A 21,296-nucleotide genomic window follows, 5' to 3' on the forward strand; every position below is an offset into this window, starting at 1 on the left:
TCGAAGATTGACCGAGTCCGGTGCCGTTTCGGCCGTTCTTAAATGCGTTGGTTCTGACGATCCCAGTCTCCAAGAGAAAGCTCTCTCCCTCTTGCTTAATCTTAGTTTGGACGATGATAACAAAGTGGGTTTGGTTGCAGAAGGGGCTATTGGTCTCATCGTCGCTGCTCTTCAAGCTAGGTCCGCCGATTGCAGAGCCGTAGCGGCCACGATGCTGACGAGCTTAGCGGTTGTGGAGGTAAACAAAGCTACAATTGGGGCATATCCCTATGCAGTTCGTTCTCTGGTTTATCTCTTACGAAACGGCAACAACAGAGAGCAGAAAGAAGCTGCAACTGCGCTTTACGCCATTTGTTCATTCCCTGGGAACCGTTTGCGGGTTGTGGAATGTGGGGCTGTTCCCATTTTGCTTAAAATCGCAAATTCTGGGTTGGATAGAGCAGTGGAGGTTCTGGGAGTTTTGGCTAAGTGCAAGGAAGGTCGAGAAGAGATGCAATGGTTCAAGGGATGTGTGGAGATTTTGAGTCGTGTTTTGAGAAATGGATCACCAAGAGGAGTTCAATATGCTCTTCTAACACTGACTTCCCTTTGCTGCCATTGCGAGCGGCTCTGCGCGGAGGCAAGAAGAGAAGGCGTTTTGGGAATCTGTATGACATTGATTGATGATGATAGTGAAAAGATCAGAGCAAATGCTGCAAATTTGATTCATATACTGAAAGGAAACACCCCATGAGAAGAAGAATCAAATCGGATTCGTTCGAGCTTGTCTCATGAATTCTGATTTGTCTTGTGAGTATGACTCATGTATGGATTTTGCTGTGGCGTAATGTCGATGCCTCATTCTCCTTACCGAGGTGAGTCCAATTTCTTCTCGATTATAGGTTTGTACTTTTTTCCTCCTTTTTTGGTTGGATAGTTTCTGTACAAAAAATATATATATTAGAATCTGGCAAGATCATGGTTCTTTTTCTTCTTTTTCTTCTTTTTGAATATTTATATATATATATGATGTAAATTGAAATAAAGAACGACAGAATCAATCATGTACTGGAGGTGTTCTTCAATCTTCATGATTTCAGGTTGGTTTATACCAAGAAAAATTTTCCAATTTATTATTTAGTATTGTTATTAGCTTCCATTTATGAAAGTTTCTTCTTTTGACTCAACAAGCTAGCTAACTTACGTGCTGTTCTAAAAAACTAAAAATTCACGAGTATTGTTGTGGTGTCCTGTACTGTCCTACGATTTTGTGGCGGTGGTTGTCATGTGTGGCTGTTAAATGAAATGAAATTAAATGTTATGCTTTCTTTAAAATCTCAATTAGGTAAATGTAGTTGTAATTAATTTCATTAAAATCCCATATCACCTTTTCCTCGATTCTGTTAGAACATGGGATACAATCGAAGCTGTACCAATTGTACGGACTCCTCCCTTCACTTTGCTTGATGTTTCACTCGATTCAACTGGGTCTTTTGGATCCGCAACATAAATTTTTCAACAAAGAATTTCCGAACCATTAGTATGATTTGAAAACAGAGGATGAATAAAATATATGGTGGAATGGATATTTTGGTGCAGTAAAGTTAATATGTGGTAGGGTTGTGAAAGAAGGTTTTGTGGTTAGAAATTGAGAATGGCTTTTGGTTGGCGTCGTGGCCATTAGAGGACTGTGGACGAAGATATGTTGTTAGTCATTTTCACAGAGCACAGAACAGAGTTTGCAAACATGGAGCCCTCCAACTTTGTTCTTCTCTTCCAAATTTATAATCTTCATTCCTTATATCCACTCTCGTCCTTTCCTTATTGCAAATAAAGGAGAAAGTTGTCGCCTTCCCAGTTTGTGGTATTTAGAACTCGAATTTGTTTCGTATCTTTCAAGTTTAACAATTGATAGACTCGCAAATATTTTTAATAACTTCAAAACTAACTCATTTATTTAAAAGCCATCGATAGTAATAACTTAAAAATTAGCTCACTTTCATTTAGGGATGGTGTGTGAATTTAGTATAATAAAAGTGGATTTTATCAACTTATTTTATATTCGAACAACATGTTTGGTTGAGAAAGGAGTCAAATTGGATAATCTACTGGTCAAAAAGGTTAGAAAAGTGAAGATCTTTAAAAATTCTCCGTTACACAGCTTTTGATACTTATTATAAATATGTATAATGTGTATGGTTTGTATACTTAACCGTAAAAATAAATAGATAGTGGCTGTCGGTGGGTTGCTGCTTGACAGGCAAAGTAGAGGCGCAGAGTGCTTTACGGGATTTGTCTATTCTGTTTGGGCTTTTAAAGAGTTTATTCCACATGGTTCACCATTTATAAGCCCATAATAAGACCTAACATTTAACAAACAAAACCCTATACGGTTAAGTATATGTACGTATATACTTTTAAAGTTTTTGAAATTTTCGTTTATAATTATCACTTTCACTTCTATATTTCGCTCTTTTTTGCCAATATATTTAAGAATTTTGAAAAATACAAAATTCTGCAATTAACTATGTAGCTTTTATGTCATAAAAGGTTCGATTGAACCCAATTCAACTCATTAAGATATATCTTTAATCAATGGAGAAGTCAAAAGTTTCAATCTTTGCCTTAATACATTAAATTAAAATTAAAGTGCATTCTTTTAATTCATCCTTAATACTTATTTTCGATAGTTGCCTCAACCAGCTTAAGAAAAAGCTTCTGATTTTAGAAAATAACTGAAAAGATAGAATAAAATCGGAAAGATGTGAAAATTACAATATTGTCATTAGTCCTAACATAAAAAAGAACTGTCAGGGAAGTAAATTTTAATTTGGATGAAATATGAAAAAAGATATAGAGAAGATGAGTGAGTGGACCCACAAATGATCCATTTTGACCAAAGGAATGCATGTGCTAAAGTTTTGAGGCAAAAATATGCTTTACTCTCATCATACATACTATCCAACAACCCTACTGATTTGTTTTCCTTCCATCTTTCATTAGTTGCAAAAAAGAAAGAGAAGAAAAAAGGTATAAAATTTGTAGCAGAAACAGATTCAAAATCCATTCAACTTCTTCTTGACTTCACCCATTCTCCTCCTCTACAAAAAGGTAGAAAGAAGAATCCGAGAAGTGGTATGGTCTTTCCCTATTGACAAGCAATGCTCCATTCCACATTGGTGGACCACACCACAAACCCCAATCTCTTTCTTTATTTCCATTTCTATTTTTGAGTCCTCTGAACCCGAACTCACACTAGGCTATCTCATGGCTTTTTAAGCTCTCATTGGGGTTGATTCCATGGGTCATCTGAACTCAGGTTAGGCTCCATCATGGATCTTGTAATTGTAAGCTCTCTCATGGATTTTGGCCAATCCATTGGGACTAATCTCCTAAAGCGATGGAGGATTATTAGGTCGGATGTCATTATTATCGGCCTTGGTCTGTCTATGTGAATCCTTATCTTTGTCTATAAGCCTCTTATCAGTTATGAGTTATCTATCTAAACTCTCGGTCTTGGCCTTGATAAATCTACTCATAACAAAGTTCAAACAGTAACTGATTTCACACCAGATTGGACAGAATTATATCAAGCTTGTTTAGAAGCAATTAGTGACCCAATTTCAGGAGCCAAGAAGGGGAGGCAATTTGTATTTGGCAATCATGTTATTATCAAAGCGTAAATGGGATGAAAATGAAGGGAGTGGAATGGATTAACAAAGACAAGAAACGCACGCTTCAAGACAAAGGCTATCGATTCTCTCTAAACCCTCTCTACATTGCAATTTTACAGACGTTTTCCATTAAACTTAATTTCACCTAATAATTGATGTCATGGGACCCCCTTTAATCACTTACCTAAAACCTTTATTATAAAGCTTATCAACTTAAACCAAACCCAAATCACAATCTTATTTTACTCATTCTTTTTTAATCCCCCTTTCCCAAGATATCTTGAATTTCAAGTAAGGGACTATGAACAGAAAGAAGTGCAAAACTGTGGGAAAAGCATATGAAGAAAGTTAGTTCTTCTATCACTCTTTAGAAAATGATTTCGTTCATCGAATGGATGAATTTTACTTACATCAATAGTGAATCAGATTGAATCTTTCACCTGATGAAGAAGGGAGAACTTCCAATACGAAGAAGAATGAAGTTTTAATCAAAGAAAACAATGATGGTGGAAGGAGTGGAGTGGACATCAACCGTCCCACAATTCAACATTATTACTAACGAAACCCCACCAAAATTGGGGTTAGACCCCATTAATTATGGTATTAAAAAAAAACAAATAACATTTTCGTAGAACACAGCTTGTAGAGCACTATAAATTGGGGTCCCCCTTAATGTCAATACTGTCAAACATTTCGCTCACCCACTCAAATTAGAGAGAACAAGAAGAAGAAGAAGAAGACATACAGACAGAAACTCAGAGAATCTATCAATGGCCACCAAAGTTTACATTGTGTAATCCTCTCTCAATCCCTTCCAATTTATCAGTTTTTTCTTTTGATTATAATTCTCTGTTTTGTAGTCAACTTTCATGGCAATTATAAACCCAGATTTTTTTCGATATTTTTTCTGCAATTTTGAAGCTTTCTTTTTTATTCAAACGATAAACGTTGTTATGAATGATTATCAACAACCCCACTTGTCAAAGGTTCTGTTTTTTAATGATCAAGAGATATCCTGGAAACTTGGAGCTTGTTTACTCTGTTTTCGTATGATTCTGTAAGGGATTACTCTGATTTCTTTTTTGGTTTTGATTTTTTCCGATTAAAAGTCCATCGAACTCTAGCTTCGTTTTATGTTATGAACTTATTCTTGGTGTATTTTATTATAAATTTTTTTAATAATCTGCATGAACAATGAGATGAATAGCCTCAATGATGTTAGGACATTAATTGGATATCTTTTTCAATATTTGGTTGCTCCACCAAACGTCAGTAAATTTTGAATGTCACCCTCAAATTTTGTCCCAAGAGTTCAGAGTCAAAGTAGATTTTAATTACCATGTGTAAGTTTTATGGTTTTCCTTACCTATTATTAGGTTACTTCTAGAAATTGGATCTTAGTTTGACAAAATAATTGGGAATTTAGCTGTCATGTGTGAACTAGACTGTCATGAAAACTGAAGTGACTAAGAAACCTAACCTAACCTGTGGAAATCATGCAAGAACTTTTGGCTAATTTTGTGGACCCTGCTTTAGGACTTCCACTTCTCTTTCCTTTTACTTGTTTTTTGGTCCATAACTATTGAAACTTCCACTAAGTTCCATTGCTTAGCTTGTGTGATGTCAATGTATTACTGTTGTTTTGGCCTCAATGATAAGCAAAATTGTCTTGTCTCCCTTTTAATTACCTGTCATATTTCTACCTTATTCTTCTAGATAAATGGCTGCAACTCCCTTGAGATTCGCTTCCTTTTGGTTTTTTTAGTGTGTTGTTTTCGTGAATTCGGTTTTGTCGCAAAAATTTCTTCTCTTTATTTTGACATCACTTATCCAAAAAACACCATACATGTTGATTCCAATGAAGGATAGCTACGAGTATGAGAAATTATGGCCAACTATAGTTGTTTGTGATACGGTTGGTCGTCATGTCATACATGTATGAGAAAAACTTTGGTGGTTAGTCAATGGATGTAGAAAGTTATTTTGGAAATGATGAGGATGTTATGCTTGTGCAGATACTATTCCACTTATGGACATGTCTTGAGGCTGGCAGAGGAAATTCAAAAAGGAGCTGCTTCTGTGGAGGGAGTGGAAGTCAAATTATGGCAGGTGCGGGTCTTATTGTGATTGTAAACATCCGTTTCTTTACGTTCTCGATTAAGATCTGAAATCTGTTCACATTGAATTTGACAATGAACAACAAACGTCTTCATTTTGCTGATTAAGAGTTACTTTCCTGTTTTATCACACTCTTGCTATCCTTCGTTTTTATTTGAGATGCCTTGTTCAAATTAAATACAAACAAACTAGACAATCTATAGTTGAATGTGCTTTTTCAAGTTCATCAATTATGCAATTTAATCAGTGACAATTCTGAATACATTTTATAACTGGTTTTGGTATTCGAGCCACTTGAATGAGTATGCATCATATTTAAACAGGTGCCTGAAACGTTACCAAGCGAGGTTCTTGAAAAGATGCAAGCACCACCGAAGGGTGAAGCACCGATCATTACGCCAAGTGAACTCGCTGAAGCTGACGGTTTACTATTCGGGTTCCCTACAAGATTCGGAATGATGTGTGCTCAATTCAAAGCATTCATGGATGCAACAGGAAGTTTATGGAGAACACAATCACTTGCAGGAAAGCCAGCAGGCATTTTCTATAGCACTGCTTCTCAAGGAGGTGGACAGGAGACTACACCGTGAGCCTCTTTTTCAAACATTTTAGAGTTCAAACATTTCAAAATGAAAATTCGATCTTAAAATTTTTGTATTATATATATTGCAGCTTAACAGCCATAACTCAGCTGGTTCATCATGGCATGCTGTTTGTTCCAATTGGATATTCGTTCGGAGCTGGAATGTTCGAGATGGAAAACATCAAGGGCGGGAGCCCTTACGGTGCTGGAACTTTAGCCGGTGATGGCTCCAGACAGCCTTCTGAACTTGAACTGCAGCAAGCTTTCCATCAGGGGAAGTACTTTGCTGGCATTGCAAAGAAGCTCAAGGGAAACTGATTGTTTTCTATACTTATTATTTGTTCTCCCCGCCATTATATATATTAATATAATATATAATATATATATAGCTGTTCTTTGTTGAAGAATTTGCTATATCCTGTGTTTTGTCTTTTGATTTGTGTATGTATTGAATCTTACACTGCTACCAAACATTATTATCTATCAAAGTTATCTGCTATGCATGTATTTTTAACCCTTAATCTTTACATACATTACAGTAAATTTATTTATTACGAATGTTATACTGGTACGAGAGATGATTTGAGTGAAATAATATGTAATGAGAAAGGAAATACAACATTTTTTATGTGGATCACTTGGTTAGAAAGAAACCAGCTGGCATGGCATGCATGGATAGGTTAACTTATAATTAGGACAAGAAAGTTGGGGGAAAATGAAAACTGAAGCTGTATGATTAAAGAGGATGAAAACATATGGGCCAACAGAAACAGCTACAAATTTTATCCAACGCGAAGTTTTTGTTTCATTGTTTGGATATACAGATAGTAAGTACAATATTGGATGTACAGATTCTGTCTATATATATATCATCAAACTGGTCCATCCAAATGGGTTTAACATCAATCAAAGGCCAATCTGTTAAGGTTGTAGGTTCAAGACCACACACAATGATCTTAACCAAAAAAGAAAAAGAAATAAAAGAAACATTGCCGTACTACACTTATTAGTTTTGGATTTTAGATGTTGGAAGAGAATATATATAAAAGAATGTTAAAATATCATTTACCATTTTCATATTTATTCAATTTTAGCTTCAAATTATCACAATTATAACATATGACAAAATCAAGTATAATAAATAGTATGTCAACTTTTCTATCTTTTAAAAAAACCCAGTTTAGTTGCTATTAAAATTAGCTGATGTTGTTTTTCTGGTATATATAGAAAAAAGATTCGTGGAGGTATTTTTACTATAAATTTTAGAAATATATCCACATTATATTTTATATTCTTATATGAAATTAATTATTATTATCTAACCAATTTTGATAAAAATTAACTTAGAAGACTTTCAGCAATTGTAAAAATGCTCAAATGTTGCCTGACATAGGATAGTCCTGGGTCATGTCTCTGTCTTAGTATTGTGAGTCATTAATTCTCTTGTTCCCAATAACGATTGCTCTTTGCCTTGATAGACTATTGTCCACAAATTAGCTGATCAGATGCAAGCTCCTTTTTTGAGAGATCCATTCTTTTGTTTCTTACCCTACAAAACTGCAATCTAAATATTGGATACTTCCAATTATATAAAAGATTAGATATGACCAATTTTTTTAAAAATATGCGAGGGTTGAGTTGTATGAGGTAAAAAACTCTTAAACACAGTCTAAACTAAATTTAGGATGAATTTTAAATGTAGAGACTAAGATTATAAGTACTTCAAAGTTAAGAGTACATTATGTTATTTTAAAGATAAAAAGTCTAAATTTGTGGAAAAGGAAGATATAAATATATGATGAGGGAATGGATGAGGCCAACAATAATATTTCTAAAAGAAAAGCAGCTACATAAAAGTTTCTAAAAAGAGAGTATTTGGCCAAACGCTGTATTTTGATTCCTGAATGCCATACAAGATCGGATTCAAAGTTACGAAAAGAAATTACACTTTTTCATCCCACCCCCCCAAAAAAAATCCAATTTATCTTCAGATATTTAAAACTTCAAACAGAAGTCGAACAAATTCATTGTTTTTTTTTCCTCTTTTTAACCCATCCAAAACAAGAAAAGAAATTTGAGAAATGAAAAGTTATGGCAGAAAAAGAAAAAGAAAAAGGTAATAGGGTGTGAAATGGATGGGGGGATATGTGCTTTTGATTTTATTAAACATCATTCATAACCCAGATGCCTCACAAAGCTACCTTTTCCTTTTTCAGTATCAATCAATTATTACTATTGTTCTTATTTAATTTTCATAAACCATATATACCATTACCCCCCAAAAAGAAAAAAAAAGGTGAAAAATTCTTCATCTTAGAGAGACCAAGCAAAGGCAAAGTACTGATCCGGATTCTGCTAAAGCATGATACAAAAAATAACATAATATATATACACATATATTAAGTAGAAAAAGCAGTTTCCCACATGATTGGTCAGTTGTCAAAATGGTTCTTCCACGTTAAGCTTCTTACAAATGTTAATGTTCTTAATTCTAGTTTTGCTTGCATGTCCATAAAGCAACAAATTAAAAGAACCCACCTTCTTTTTTTCTTTTCTTTTTTAATGATTGGTTCTGTTAAAAGAAACAGATCAATTTTATTCATTTTAACATCACAAACAAGCTTCCTCGTTCTTTTTATAATCAAATATTATTCAATTTAAAGAAATCATTATTAAGAAAGAGAGATTAATTAAGTAGCCTACTAGCTTAGCTGTCCTCATATATATATAATTAACCTTAATTAAATCAGCTTCTATTTGGTTTAATACATTAGATTATTATAAACTTTGACATGCATGTTTGAATCATCGATTGGGTTTCTTCGTCGTGTTTTTTTTTTTCTTCTTTACTTTTTATAAGAATATAAGATTTAAGATTTATTTATTATCATATTTGTGGAATGTGGATGTTAAATGCTACATTAGCAGTTGTAGCAAAAATGCCATATAAGGGATAAGAAAATTTGATATGCTATCTGCCACATGTAATGGGAGAATTTGGGTGGTAAAAAGTTTAGGCCATCAGAATAAAATATTTCCATTATATATATATAACTTTAAATTACTTCAGTTTAATAAAAAAATTATTTTGGTGTAAATATTAAATGAATAAAATTAAAAACTTTTAAAAGGATAACGAAATAAAATCCTTTAGATAAAAATGTTTTAGCTAGCGGAACTATTTCCCTGAACAATTTTGAAAAAAATATAAAGTAAAACCATTATACATAGTTGTCTTTAATGTACAGTTGTTCTAGGGTTTTTTTCGAACAAAGTTGAAGATATTTGAACCACAATTTTATTTTTTTATTGTTAAGTAGACATCATTATTTCTAATTAAACCATACTCGTTGTGTTTTAGTTATGGGTTATAGATCACCCTATATCATTCTAGGAAATTATAACCCTTACCTGATCTAATATTTGTTAGGATTATATGTTATAATTGAGAAGTCATATTTCTTTGTCATAGAATATAATTTCTTTTATAAAAAGATATATTATTAAGAATATTTTGTTTAAAAAAGTTGTTATCATCAAAGGGATAATCACTACGTTGATTATCTGTGATATATAAACTATCAATCACAAATCTAACATGATGTGATAAAGCTATAATATATACGGAAGTAGTTAAAACAACATAACACATCAACACAAAATATATTCTTTCTTTTTTTCTCTTTTTTCCTTTTCTTGAACATACAGAAATTCTTTTTTTTTTTTTTTTCTTTTATCATATTCCATAAAAATAATTTTTTTTAAAGTAAATAGCATCTAAATTCCCAGTTAAGAAACACTACCAGTACTCAAGTTAATTAGTTACCTACAAATACACTTCTCCTCTCATCTCTACATCAACATAATAACACAACAAAAACTTTTAGACGTACGTGCTTAAACAGCAAAGAAAAAGAAGCCAACAATTATCAAAATTGTTATCTAGTTATCAACATTAACTCCAAAGATATCATCTCACAATATCAAACAAAGGTTAATACATTGTTTTCAAGTGTAATCTAGAAAAGTACAACACCAAATATGATCTTAAATATGGATAACAAAAATTATGATCGAGCAATTTGTAAGATAGAATATACGTATTTTTCTTCTTCGGGCATGAAGAAGCTCGTAAATGGCCCTTTGTAGGGTTGATCCCAGCACGCGCGCATGCCCTTCAGGAACCCTAAAATCAAAAGCACAAACACAAAGTGGGCCGCCCTCTTTCTGAGCTTCCCACTACCTATCCATCAAATTCCATAAATTCCAAAATTATTATTATTATTATTATTAAAAGAGAGAAAAAAAAAAGACTTATTTTTATTCCATCCAAACAAACACAAACACAAACTCCACGACTTACGCTTCTCGCTTCCCTAGGTATACATATTATGATTCAAAATCGAATTAATAATATTTGACAAACAAATAGATTCAAAAATAAAATTGATAATATAGACTTTGATGAAGTTCACAGGATATTACATATTAGAAATTGAAAAAGAAAAAAAAAAAAGGAACAGGAACAAAAGGGCCAACTTTATATTATAATTAAAAACCCCATCTGCTAAATCCAGCTATCATCAACCATTTCCTCGCTGCCCTTAATTACTCCAATTTGGTTGAGTACTTTACCTGAATTTAGCACTTGTTCCTGTTCTTCGATCTCGATATATTAGGCTACTACACTACCACAATCTCTAATTTCTTTTTTCTTTTTTATTACACCAATTTAAATCTTATATAGTTAATATATATCGCTCTATATAACTTCTTCCTACTCCCTGCATTTTTTTCGGTTCGCTTCACCGGAACGTTCCGCCGAACGTCGGTGTCCAGAAATCTGTGGGGGATGCATTTGTCACTGGAAATGTGCTTGAAATTGGCACCAAGCAAAGGCCTCGGCTTTTCAGATCTTGTTTTGGGCTATCTTGGTTTGCCTTTTCAGATACCTGAAATTCAACGACTAAATGTTAAAGCTGCAAACTTTTTTCCCTTTTCTTTTTGGGATTTTGAAGAAAAATTAATAGTTTTTACCTGTTGGTGTTGGACGGGTGTTATTCCATTGCTGTTTTTCATATATGGTGTGCTCAAGACCTGAAAATTACAACCAAATTGATAATCTTGATGAATGAATTTATTAATTAATTAATTTGGGTTTTTCTTTTTTTCTGAGGGAATTTATGTTGTAAATATATATAAATATAATGGAACATACACTGACTTGATCGTGGAGGAACTTTATGTACTCAATGGCTTCGTGTAGCACTGAGGCTGTATCGGTCTGGGTAAGAATAGATCACAAAAAACATTATTATTAATAAAAAGTAAAGTTGCTCTTTTTTCTTTTAGTTAAATTGCAAATTAGTCCTCTACGATTTGGTTGAAGTTTTCGTAAATTTATATTTAAATTTTCAGCAATACTTTCGGTGCATTTCAAGAATATCCATCTTTATGCAGAACATATTTGACCACATATCTAAACCAACAAACTATGATTTGAAAATTTGATGAAACACGTTAAGATATAAATACTATTTAAAATGTATTTAATTATTTTTTAAAAAGCTCATCCATATATAGTTAAATAGAACTCTCATAAATAATTTTTACCATAGGAATTAAGTTTTTATCAAATTATAAGAACTATCCATAAGATTTTATTGAATCATAATAACTAAATTCTAACCTTTTTAAATAATATGAGTTAAACTCTAGCTTCAATTTAACCATTTATATATATGTCAAAAAAGGATGAGACAATGAAAATCCAAGAATTCACCTTTCCAAATGGTGAAACCAGTTGTTGAAGGGCAGTGACTCGGTCCCCTAGCTTCTCTTTCCGCACCTGATAGCAAAACCATTAGTTTTTGTCCTTTTTATATTTATCAAGATTCTTCAAACATTCTTTTTCCTTTTTTTTTTTTTAAATAAAAAAAAACCCTAGCTACTCTACAATATTGAAGGGCTCACAAATAATAACAATAATAATTCACATTGCCAAACACAAAGAATAAATTTTAAAACACACAAAATTCAATATCTTATCTCACCTTAAATGTTGGCAATGGTGAAGGAGTTTCAATCCGAGGCCTTTTAAACACGGTTGGTTCAGTCGTTATTGCACTATTTTTATCAACTTTCTTCACTTGATCTTGACCATCTTCATTCATAGACTAAAGAAAAATAACCCAATAAGTAAGAACGACAAATTCAAAAAATAAAATATATAAATTAATAAAAAAAAATTACCTTGAAAGCAAGGGTATTGTTTTGGGATTTAGGGTTATTTTTGTCTTCAAGCAAGGAAGCAATACCCTGTGGAATGGAATTTGAAGAGGATGCATTCCAAAAAGGAGTATTGTTTGTGAATTGCAAGTGAGGTTGTGGGTTTGAAAGTGAGGGTTTAACAAGGTAATTAGAAGAAAAATTAGGGGTTGAAGATAAAGATAAGTGATTAGGAGGATTAATATTTGTGGGGAAGGTAGTGGAATTAGTGGTAATTGAAGGTGTAGAATTGAAAAGAGAACGAGGATCAGAATTATCATCCTCATATAAATTAGTTTGAAGCAACTTAGTTGAAGGAGAAGAGTATCCATATAAACTCGACTCCACAGGAAATAAACCGCCTTGACAATTTGTTGTATTTGTGGACGAACAATTTAAATAATCATCTCCATCATTTCCTTGCTTCAATCCATTTTCACTTGAGAAATTCGTTGGAATTCCATTCGAATTACTTCAACCAAAAAAGTTATATATTAATTACAAATTAAACCAAAAAAAAAAAAATCAATAAAAATCGAATCTCTTGTTGTTATTGTCAATTACTTACAGCAAATCTTGAGATTGATTCCAATGTTCGGAAGTGGTAGAAGAAGAAAGAGCAAAACCCATCATTTGAAAAGTGGAATAATCTTGAAAAAGCATGGAGGAATTGTTGTTGACGGAATCAGTGGCGGCAGAGGGCGGTTGTGGTGGCCAAGATAAGTCGGCGATACCGACGGAACAAGGGGACAACCCACCGACGGCGACCAACATACTCCGGGAAGAGTTCCACCAATTATCGCCACAAATAGGAGCTTGAAAATCTTCTGCCATATTCTAAAATTTAGCACTATCTTTACAAGTCGCTGCCTTTAAATATCAAAGAGAGAGAGCGGGCAGTTAAAAAAAAAATTGTGTTTAAAGTTTTAAGCGTTAAACAAATTTAAAATCGGAATCGGGTTGACGTTTCGAGGATAGATTGATGGATAGGACGAGAGGAACAAAAAGAAAAGAAAAAAAACAATTTTTTATTCAATTTTCTTTCTCCTACTTTCCCCTTTAATTTCTTCTTCTTCTTCTCCCACCTTTTTTATTTTCTTTTTAATACTTTAGTAATTTGGTACAAAAATTGTATATTGTTCCTTGAGAATAAAGGGTGTAGGGTTGACAATGATGGTGAGGAAGCTGAGGTGCTTAATCTAACGGTCACATCATGCTTTTAGACCAAATGATGTGCTCTCTCTTTTCCATCCAACGGTCTATATTTTTTCCTTTTCCTTTTTCTCATATTAAGCGCGCCAAAATATATAATTTAAATGGTTTATCTTACACGATTAATCAATTTTTAAAAACATTATTGTTTTTAGTTTTATTTATTCTATGTGTACGAACCACCACAAGTTCTATTTTCCTTCAAGCATTGAAATAAAATTGAAATCAAAATTTGTTTTTTCTTTTTTATTTAACCTCTCAACAAAACATTTATTAAAAAAAAAAACTTATTTTCTATTTATATAATCACTCCAATTTTGAAATCAGGTAAGAGAAAGTTAATTCATTCTTTGATTCCTCTTTTATCCGTATAGTTGAACACGTAGACATATCACTAAAATACTATCTAATAAATATGTGTTATGCTTACTTGTTTGTTAATGAAACATTAAATATAGTAAAATATGAGTTATTTTAACGAATATTTTAAAATTTTTGAATGGTCTACTTGAGAATATTTTATTTGAAAGAGATAAAGTTATTATATCTATTAAAGAGGTAGAATATTTAGCCAAAATTGTATATTATAAGAAGTAGATGGTTTAAAGACTCTTGACAATATAATGAAAGAATATGTAGACTAAAGTTTATAAATGTAGTTATCTTTACCAAGGCCAAACTAGACAATATGAATTATAATCTTTATACTATTTACACTTTAGGTTGAGTATCTTTTAATGGTTGTTAAAAGAAATTATTCAGCCTTTATGGAAAAGAAACTCCTATAATATGGATAATATAATAATTAGTTTAGCCTTTTTCTTTTTTAATTCACTGTTTTCATGAATGAATATAATAGCACAATAGTAAACAAATTTAAAGATAAATGTGGGAACATTTTTATCTATGATTCTTTAATGAAACAATATAATAAGTTTTGAAAATATATATATATATATATACAGCAATTTCTTTTTCAAATTTCTACACATAACAAAAATCACCTGATACTATACCCTATAAAACCCACTTTCAATGATTATTGACTAAGATTGAATTGCATGCTATGGTATACATGATAATATCAAGAGTAATCATTCAAATTTTAAATTATTCTCTTGCTTCAATTTGATTATTGATACGGTTTTATTTTTGTCGTAAAGGTGTTTATTCTCTAATAAATATATTTTTAGATATACTTTTTTTTTTATCATTTTAGAAGTGTTTTTGACTTCTTGAAAACTTTCAAATTTTTAAAGTTTTTTTTTTTTTTTATCTTATATCAAAACCGTGTGTATATTTCAAATCTTTAGAAACAGTTTGGTGTGTGATTACGAAAGAAACATCACATCAATTTCTTTGACCATAACACTATTTTGAAAATATATTAAAACATAATTTATGAATTCTCTCAAGTCCCTTAAGCATTTGCTTTTTTAAAAAAGAAATAATTGAAGTTATTTAAGAAGAAATCATAAATTATTTTATGAATTGAGAGAACACTTTACTGTGTTTAAAAAAAAAATCATACCTAACTAAGTACACTGTTAATCCATATCTAATAATCATATCTACAAAAGACCCCTTAACTTCTCACAGTTTCTTTATTATACTATTTGTTTTACTTGATTGTATTGTTAAGTTAATTTGACTACAACCACTATGGAAAAATGGAGATGGTCTCGATAAATTACTGCACACAACAAAAAATACTCGAGGTGGAAAAAGAAAGTTAATTCAGTTTTTTTTTTTTTTAAAAAAAAAGAGAAGGGTTGACTTTTGTGGTCTAAATATTATGAAGTAGAGGGAAAAAATGAAGTTGGAGAAGTTAGGTGGGTTGGATGATTGACTCAAATAAATCCAAGGGGTTGAAACTTGAAAGTAGGCTTAGGCAGAGTCATCAAATATTTAAATAAAGAAATCAAACTCAAACTCACGTGTAGAAAAAGAATTGGTTAAATGAATCAATCATATATATTTTCATTTCCATTACACTCCACTTACCCAATAGCAAGCTCCCTACTTTTCTTCCTCCTAATCTTGACTAAACCCACACCACATTTTCTCTTTTCTTTCTTTCACTTACTTTCTAACGCCATTGCTTGAGTTAGTTTTTTTTTCCCCTTAATTTGTGTTTTATATTTTTGTTATTAGTTTGAATTTAACTTTTGTGATTGTTAGTTGAGTTTCAAATTTTTTAATTCAATTCTATAAATATAAATAAACTTTATACTACATTTACGTCCGCGTAAACATCCAATTAACTTAACAAATCAATCCAATACAAAAAGCAGATTTGTTGTCATATGTAAATAAAAAAAAGAATTGTATGACCAAGTACTTGAACATATTTACAAATGAAGATATCTAATTCAAATTTTTACCCTCATGTATATTTGTTGTGCTGGAAAATAAATTATAATCGGAAAGGATTAACTATAAAAGGCAATGTATGAAATTGGACAAAATCATAGATAAGTCAAAATAAAAATAAACCGAAAACTAGAAAAGAGGAAATAGAAATGAATGAAAGGGAGGTGAATTAAAAGAAAAGATGGAGAATGGTCAAAGATAGCGACTTGTAAATAAATAAACGAGGAATAGAATTATGATTTGAGTTTTATATAATATATAAATAAATGGATTTAGAAAATGGGAAGAGGGGGAAAAAAGAATTAATTAAAAAGAAGAATGGGAAATGATGATAATAATAATAATAATAATAATAATAATAATAATAATAATAATAATAATAAATAATAATAATAATAATAATAATAATAATAATAATAATAATAAATAGATAAATAAATAAATGAAAAGTGAGGACCCACACGGTAATGGAGCGTGCGAGACATGTGGGGCCCATTTTTTGTTAAGAGAAAAAGTCAAAGGCCCAAAGACTCCATAGTCAGAGAGAGTCCTAAGTTTCCAATTTCAAATCATTTCGCTTAGCTTACACGAACAGCCTCCGCCTCCGCCTCCGACTGCGCTTCTTCCCCTTTCACCTCTTGACTTAATGATGCAAACATTTCACATTAAAACACATAAACATGTAGTTTAATGAAATTGTTTAGATTTAATTTATTATAATAGATAAGTATACTGTGTCAAACTTTTACCTCTAAAGCCACATAGATCAACTAGATAAATTCAAAATTCAAAATTAAAAACAAAAAAGAAAAAGTAATAAAAGATTTGTTAGAATTAAAATAAACAAGTATTAGACCGTTTGACGCCACCATTAAGCATCAAATACAAATTTGAAATTTGAGAAGCGTGTGGTGTGATGATTATGTTAAAAGGGTTTGAACTTTGAAGAATGGAGAGTAAGAAGATGATACGCCATTGTAAGGCTAAGGCAAGGCTTTGTGCTTACATCGTTGATTGGGATATGTGGGAATTAGGGTCAAATCCCTCCACTCCTTTTCTTTTGGATTTTCTTCTTTGTCCTTTTTTCCCTTTTAAGCATCCATCCTTTAGGTTTCCTCAATTTCAATTCTCTCTTTTTGTTATTTGTCGTTTTTTTTTACCACCCTTCAACATCACTATTCTCGTATTTAACTCTCGCTCATAGTAATACATCTGTACTAAATTATCATTTAGTTATAAACGTGTTAATTAAAAGTTTCTGTTTCTAAATTATTGTTTACATACACATCTAACTTTGTCACACCTCATTAGAAGTACGTCTATTGTTAACTGGGTGGTAGAACTACATTCATTAGTTCTAATGATTAAACAAGATTATTGTATAAAATATTGTTTTGTAACTTGGTTAACCAAGTTTTGGATGAGTTATTAACTTTGTTACCATCTTACAATTACATCTTCATTTTAGACACGTCTTCTTGTTTCTCCACCACAAGAACGTATGAGTGGAGATGATAAATATTTATTTAAACAAAAAATTAAGTTAAAAAAAGAGGTGCGCTATTACATGTGACGTCAAGATGGCGTAACCATGAGGTGTAGAAAACGACAAAATATCAAAACATGAGTCAGACATGGTCGGCCCCATAAGAATGGTGGAAAAGTGCCGTGGATCACGTGTCATTATGCCACCAACGGACACGTGCAGAGCGCATGCCCACAAAAATACTCTAATTTTTCCTCCTCCATCTTTCCTATTTTTTCATAGTTCCATTTTGTATTTTTTTTCCCCTAATAAAAGCTTTCCTATCCTCACCTCTGCTTTTATTACCTTTCCCTAGTCCTTGAATTTAACAATAATTCGTGTAATATTTTAAAATCTGCACGATTGGATAATTTATTAAATAAACTGTTCAAACTTATCTTTAAATTAGTCAACTAATTAATTCAATTCGAACATGATTTAGCCAATAATAAAGATGGTTATTAAAAACTCTCATACAATATACAAAGTTTAGTAAGAGATAAAAAAGAAATAGGGATGAATACAAGAGCTTTTATGTTTGATATTAAACTATTACAAATAAACGCAATACAATATATAATTACATCAACATTGAATACTCTAACACATATTAGAATTCTTAAGATAGGATGTCATATATATTCTCTAAATTGAAGCCTCATGAATGAACTTATCATAGAAGTCAACTATTGTAATCGTAAAAATATAACAAGCAAGCAGATAATTATATAATTTAAGAAAAGTTTCTTTGTGTTTTTAATTGGAAGCATTATTGTTTGTATGTCTGATATTTAGCAATGTCATTTGTTGTATGTTCTTACTGATAGGGGAAGTAAAAAAGTAAAAGATGCGCCTTAGAGAATGAAACAAAATGGGAATGACAAAGAAACATGGACAAAGACAAAAATGTTAGTTTCGCATGGGAGTTTCCTCAGCCAAACAAATTTAGGTATTTATTTATTTTTAACGGAGTTTATAATATATAGAACTGTCAAATCTCTTCCACCACGTAAGTTTGAAGATTTTCATTTTATTTTATTTTAAGAAGTCGTTATTGTAATTATAACAATTACTACTAATTTGACATGGAAAAAAAAATATGATCCTTTTAGAATTTATAAAACCTCTTACCTATATAAAATTTAAAAATGAATGTTGAAAATAATTCTAATACGAAAAACAATTATCTATTATTAAATTTAATTTGAAGGTAAAAAAAGGTTAGATGGAAAAGACGAATTAAGTATATAAATAAAATCAAACTAACTTCTCAAAGGAAAAAAAAAAAAAAAATCAAATCAAATAAGAAAATGTTAAAATATTAGTTTTGGTATTTATAAGTTTGGATTCGGACACATGTATATTGGAAAAATCAAATTTAGTTATTATAATTTTAATAATGACTAAATTTCCTCCCTTAAAGTTAATTTTTAAAATTAATATCGTAAAATATTAAAACTATTTTTAAAATATAGTAAAATTTATCAAACTATCTAAAGATTAATTAAATTCTCTTGCTATATTATAAATAGATCGAACAATTTTCCAATTTTTTTATCAAATAAAATACAGTAATTATTAAAAAAGTTTAAAGACTAAAGTGACATTATTTCCACTTAAACTATGTTCTATTTCTAAATCATCGATTTTGTCTAATTGAATTTTCAACTCAAATAAATTTGTTGTAATTTTTACCTTCAATTAAAATTTCACAATTTGGAAGAGAACGGAAAAAAAAAAGAAAAACAATGTTAAAATCTACATATATGCACACACTCATTAATTGCAATAAGATGAACTTTTACGCACAAAATATGGACAAAATTCACAAATTATTCATGGGATAAGTATAAAAAAATTACACATATTTTATAAGATTAAAGTGAGCTTTAGTACATATATATATCAAATTCGATAATTTCTATTTTCACAATGGTTGTACTCTTCTTATTAGAGAATAAAACTTGCCATAATGGTTAAAACTGAGACACTTGTATCTATCTATATTTGGAGTGGAATTTAATGGAATAAAATATTTAAAGGAACTTAATAAAAAGTTACCATTTTTTACTTTTTATTTTGTTCTATTGGAAAAAGAAAAAAACAAATGAATTAAGAAGCGTTAGAGAGGTAAAAACAAATGGAATTCCGTGAGTTGATGGCTTCATCTAATCCTTGTCGGAAATTCTCTCTCTCTAACAAACAAACTTACCCTAAAAAAAAAAACAAAATAAACAACCAACAAATTTTGAACACTAATCATAAACAATTCAAAAGTGTAATCAAAATATAAACAATAGAAAGCTCTGGATCCTGTATTTCTTACCTTTGACATTCGTGTAAGAATTGAATTCCCATTCAATTAATTAAGAATTTTTTTAATAGAGATTGATTCATTTAAATCCTCAAATTATATGAAAAAATCTTATATTTAATTCATGGTGATAATTTTTTATAGATTACTTTGATATTAAAAATGTTGTAGAATTGGATAAGCTAACTCATGGATATATAAAAAAAAAAACTATATAAAAAGGTTAATCAAATCTTTAATTTCTTGGAAAAACCTTTTTAACCTAATTTTTTTGCGTAGTCGAGTAGATAGTGTATACTCTAATTCCTTATTTTATATATTTTTATAACATTTAATTCAACTGATCTAAGTCTTTTAAACCCTGATAAAGTGGGGTTTCATTCACTAAACTAAACATAATTAATTAAAGATAACTTCCCTTTAGTACCTAATTTAATTAATTGGTTTAATTTATTAGGACCTCCTCCAGTTCATCTATATATAATTCCATTTTTTTAAAAAGACAAAAAATTCTTGATTTTGAAGACATTGATTAGAAAACATGGGTCATTCTTGTCTGTTGCCTTTTTTAACAACCCTATGTGTTGTCACTTTTTTCAATATTATTCTTCTTCACAATATTTTATTTTATATATACATACATTTATACGATCTTCATCTCTATCACAATAATGGGGTTTTCCTATAGCTTGATGCATATTTTTCAAGCATCCATGGAAACGTATTCTTCAAAGCAACACTTTTCTTTTATCCTTCTTTTTTCATGAAAAAATGATCACAAAATGGCATTTGAAAACCCTAAATAATAACAAAATGTTTAGGTCATTTTTAGGTATTTGCATATTTCAATAAACTCCATGGATAAAATGGAGTTGAAAGATGGGGGTTGGACCTACTCCCAGTTTTTCCTCTCCTTTTTTGCTCTATTAATTTTTATCATCATCATTAAAAGCAAGAAACTAAGAACACCCTCTATTTCTCTCTCTCTCATATATCACTTTGTTCTCAAGTTTTACTTTAATTATATATATATATATAATAATAATAAAGTATTAGATGAAAGGGGAAGGTAAGAACTTGAGTAGAGAGAAAAATAAATATAAATATGTGTATAGTAGTAACCATTCCATTCATTTTAGATAGCTTTTCTTTTTCTTTAGGGTTTCAATCATTTCATATAGTGTATAGGTTAGAAGGTTTAAGTTACTTGCTTTGTAATTTTATTATATATATATAGGTAACACCAAAGTC

General features: G+C 30.7%; 2 protein-coding genes across 3 annotated transcripts; one reads left to right on the plus strand and one right to left on the minus strand.

Annotated features, from left to right (window-relative positions):
- The first annotated feature begins 3,977 nt into the window (after positions 1 to 3,977).
- Positions 3,978 to 6,868, plus strand: LOC103484571 (NAD(P)H dehydrogenase (quinone) FQR1-like). Its single transcript, XM_008441712.3, has 4 exons — positions 3,978 to 4,446; positions 5,669 to 5,762; positions 6,095 to 6,357; positions 6,444 to 6,868. Exons 1-4 carry the CDS (start codon positions 4,424 to 4,426, stop codon positions 6,670 to 6,672), a joined length of 609 nt encoding a protein of 202 aa, XP_008439934.1. The 5' UTR covers positions 3,978 to 4,423; the 3' UTR covers positions 6,673 to 6,868.
- Positions 6,869 to 10,785: 3,917 nt separating this feature from the next.
- On the minus strand, positions 10,786 to 13,684 carry LOC103484572 (transcription factor bHLH112-like). 2 transcript variants are annotated; one of them, XM_008441714.3, is made up of 7 exons: positions 13,190 to 13,684; positions 12,607 to 13,093; positions 12,408 to 12,530; positions 12,137 to 12,202; positions 11,579 to 11,638; positions 11,392 to 11,451; positions 10,786 to 11,306 (listed from the first exon to the last, which is right to left on the minus strand). In XM_008441714.3, the coding sequence occupies exons 1-7, from the start codon at positions 13,453 to 13,455 to the stop codon at positions 11,160 to 11,162; spliced, it is 1,209 nt and encodes a 402-aa protein (XP_008439936.1). In that variant the 5' UTR covers positions 13,456 to 13,684; the 3' UTR covers positions 10,786 to 11,159. The 2 variants fall into 2 exon arrangements, with proteins under 2 accessions (XP_008439936.1, XP_008439935.1); XM_008441713.3 differs by having other exon boundaries at positions 11,573 to 11,638; positions 13,190 to 13,682.
- Positions 13,685 to 21,296: the final 7,612 nt, after the last annotated feature.

The sequence above is a fragment of the Cucumis melo genome, chromosome 8 (genome assembly GCF_025177605.1).
Source record: "Cucumis melo cultivar AY chromosome 8, USDA_Cmelo_AY_1.0, whole genome shotgun sequence".
Classification (NCBI taxonomy): Eukaryota; Viridiplantae; Streptophyta; class Magnoliopsida; order Cucurbitales; family Cucurbitaceae; genus Cucumis; species Cucumis melo.

Coding starts and splice junctions, on each gene's coding strand:
- LOC103484571 (XM_008441712.3), top strand. CDS start 4,424: ATGGCCACCAAAGTTTACATTGT. Junction 4,447..5,668: donor GCCACCAAAGTTTACATTGT/GTAATCCTCTCT, acceptor ATGCTTGTGCAG/ATACTATTCCACTTATGGAC. Junction 5,763..6,094: donor TGGAAGTCAAATTATGGCAG/GTGCGGGTCTTA, acceptor ATATTTAAACAG/GTGCCTGAAACGTTACCAAG.
- LOC103484572 (XM_008441713.3), bottom strand. CDS start 13,455: ATGGCAGAAGATTTTCAAGCTCCTATTTGTGGCGATAATTGGTGGAAC. Junction 13,094..13,189: donor AATCAATCTCAAGATTTGCT/GTAAGTAATTGA, acceptor TTTTGGTTGAAG/TAATTCGAATGGAATTCCAA. Junction 11,639..12,136: donor TGGTTTCACCATTTGGAAAG/GTGAATTCTTGG, acceptor ATTCTTACCCAG/ACCGATACAGCCTCAGTGCT.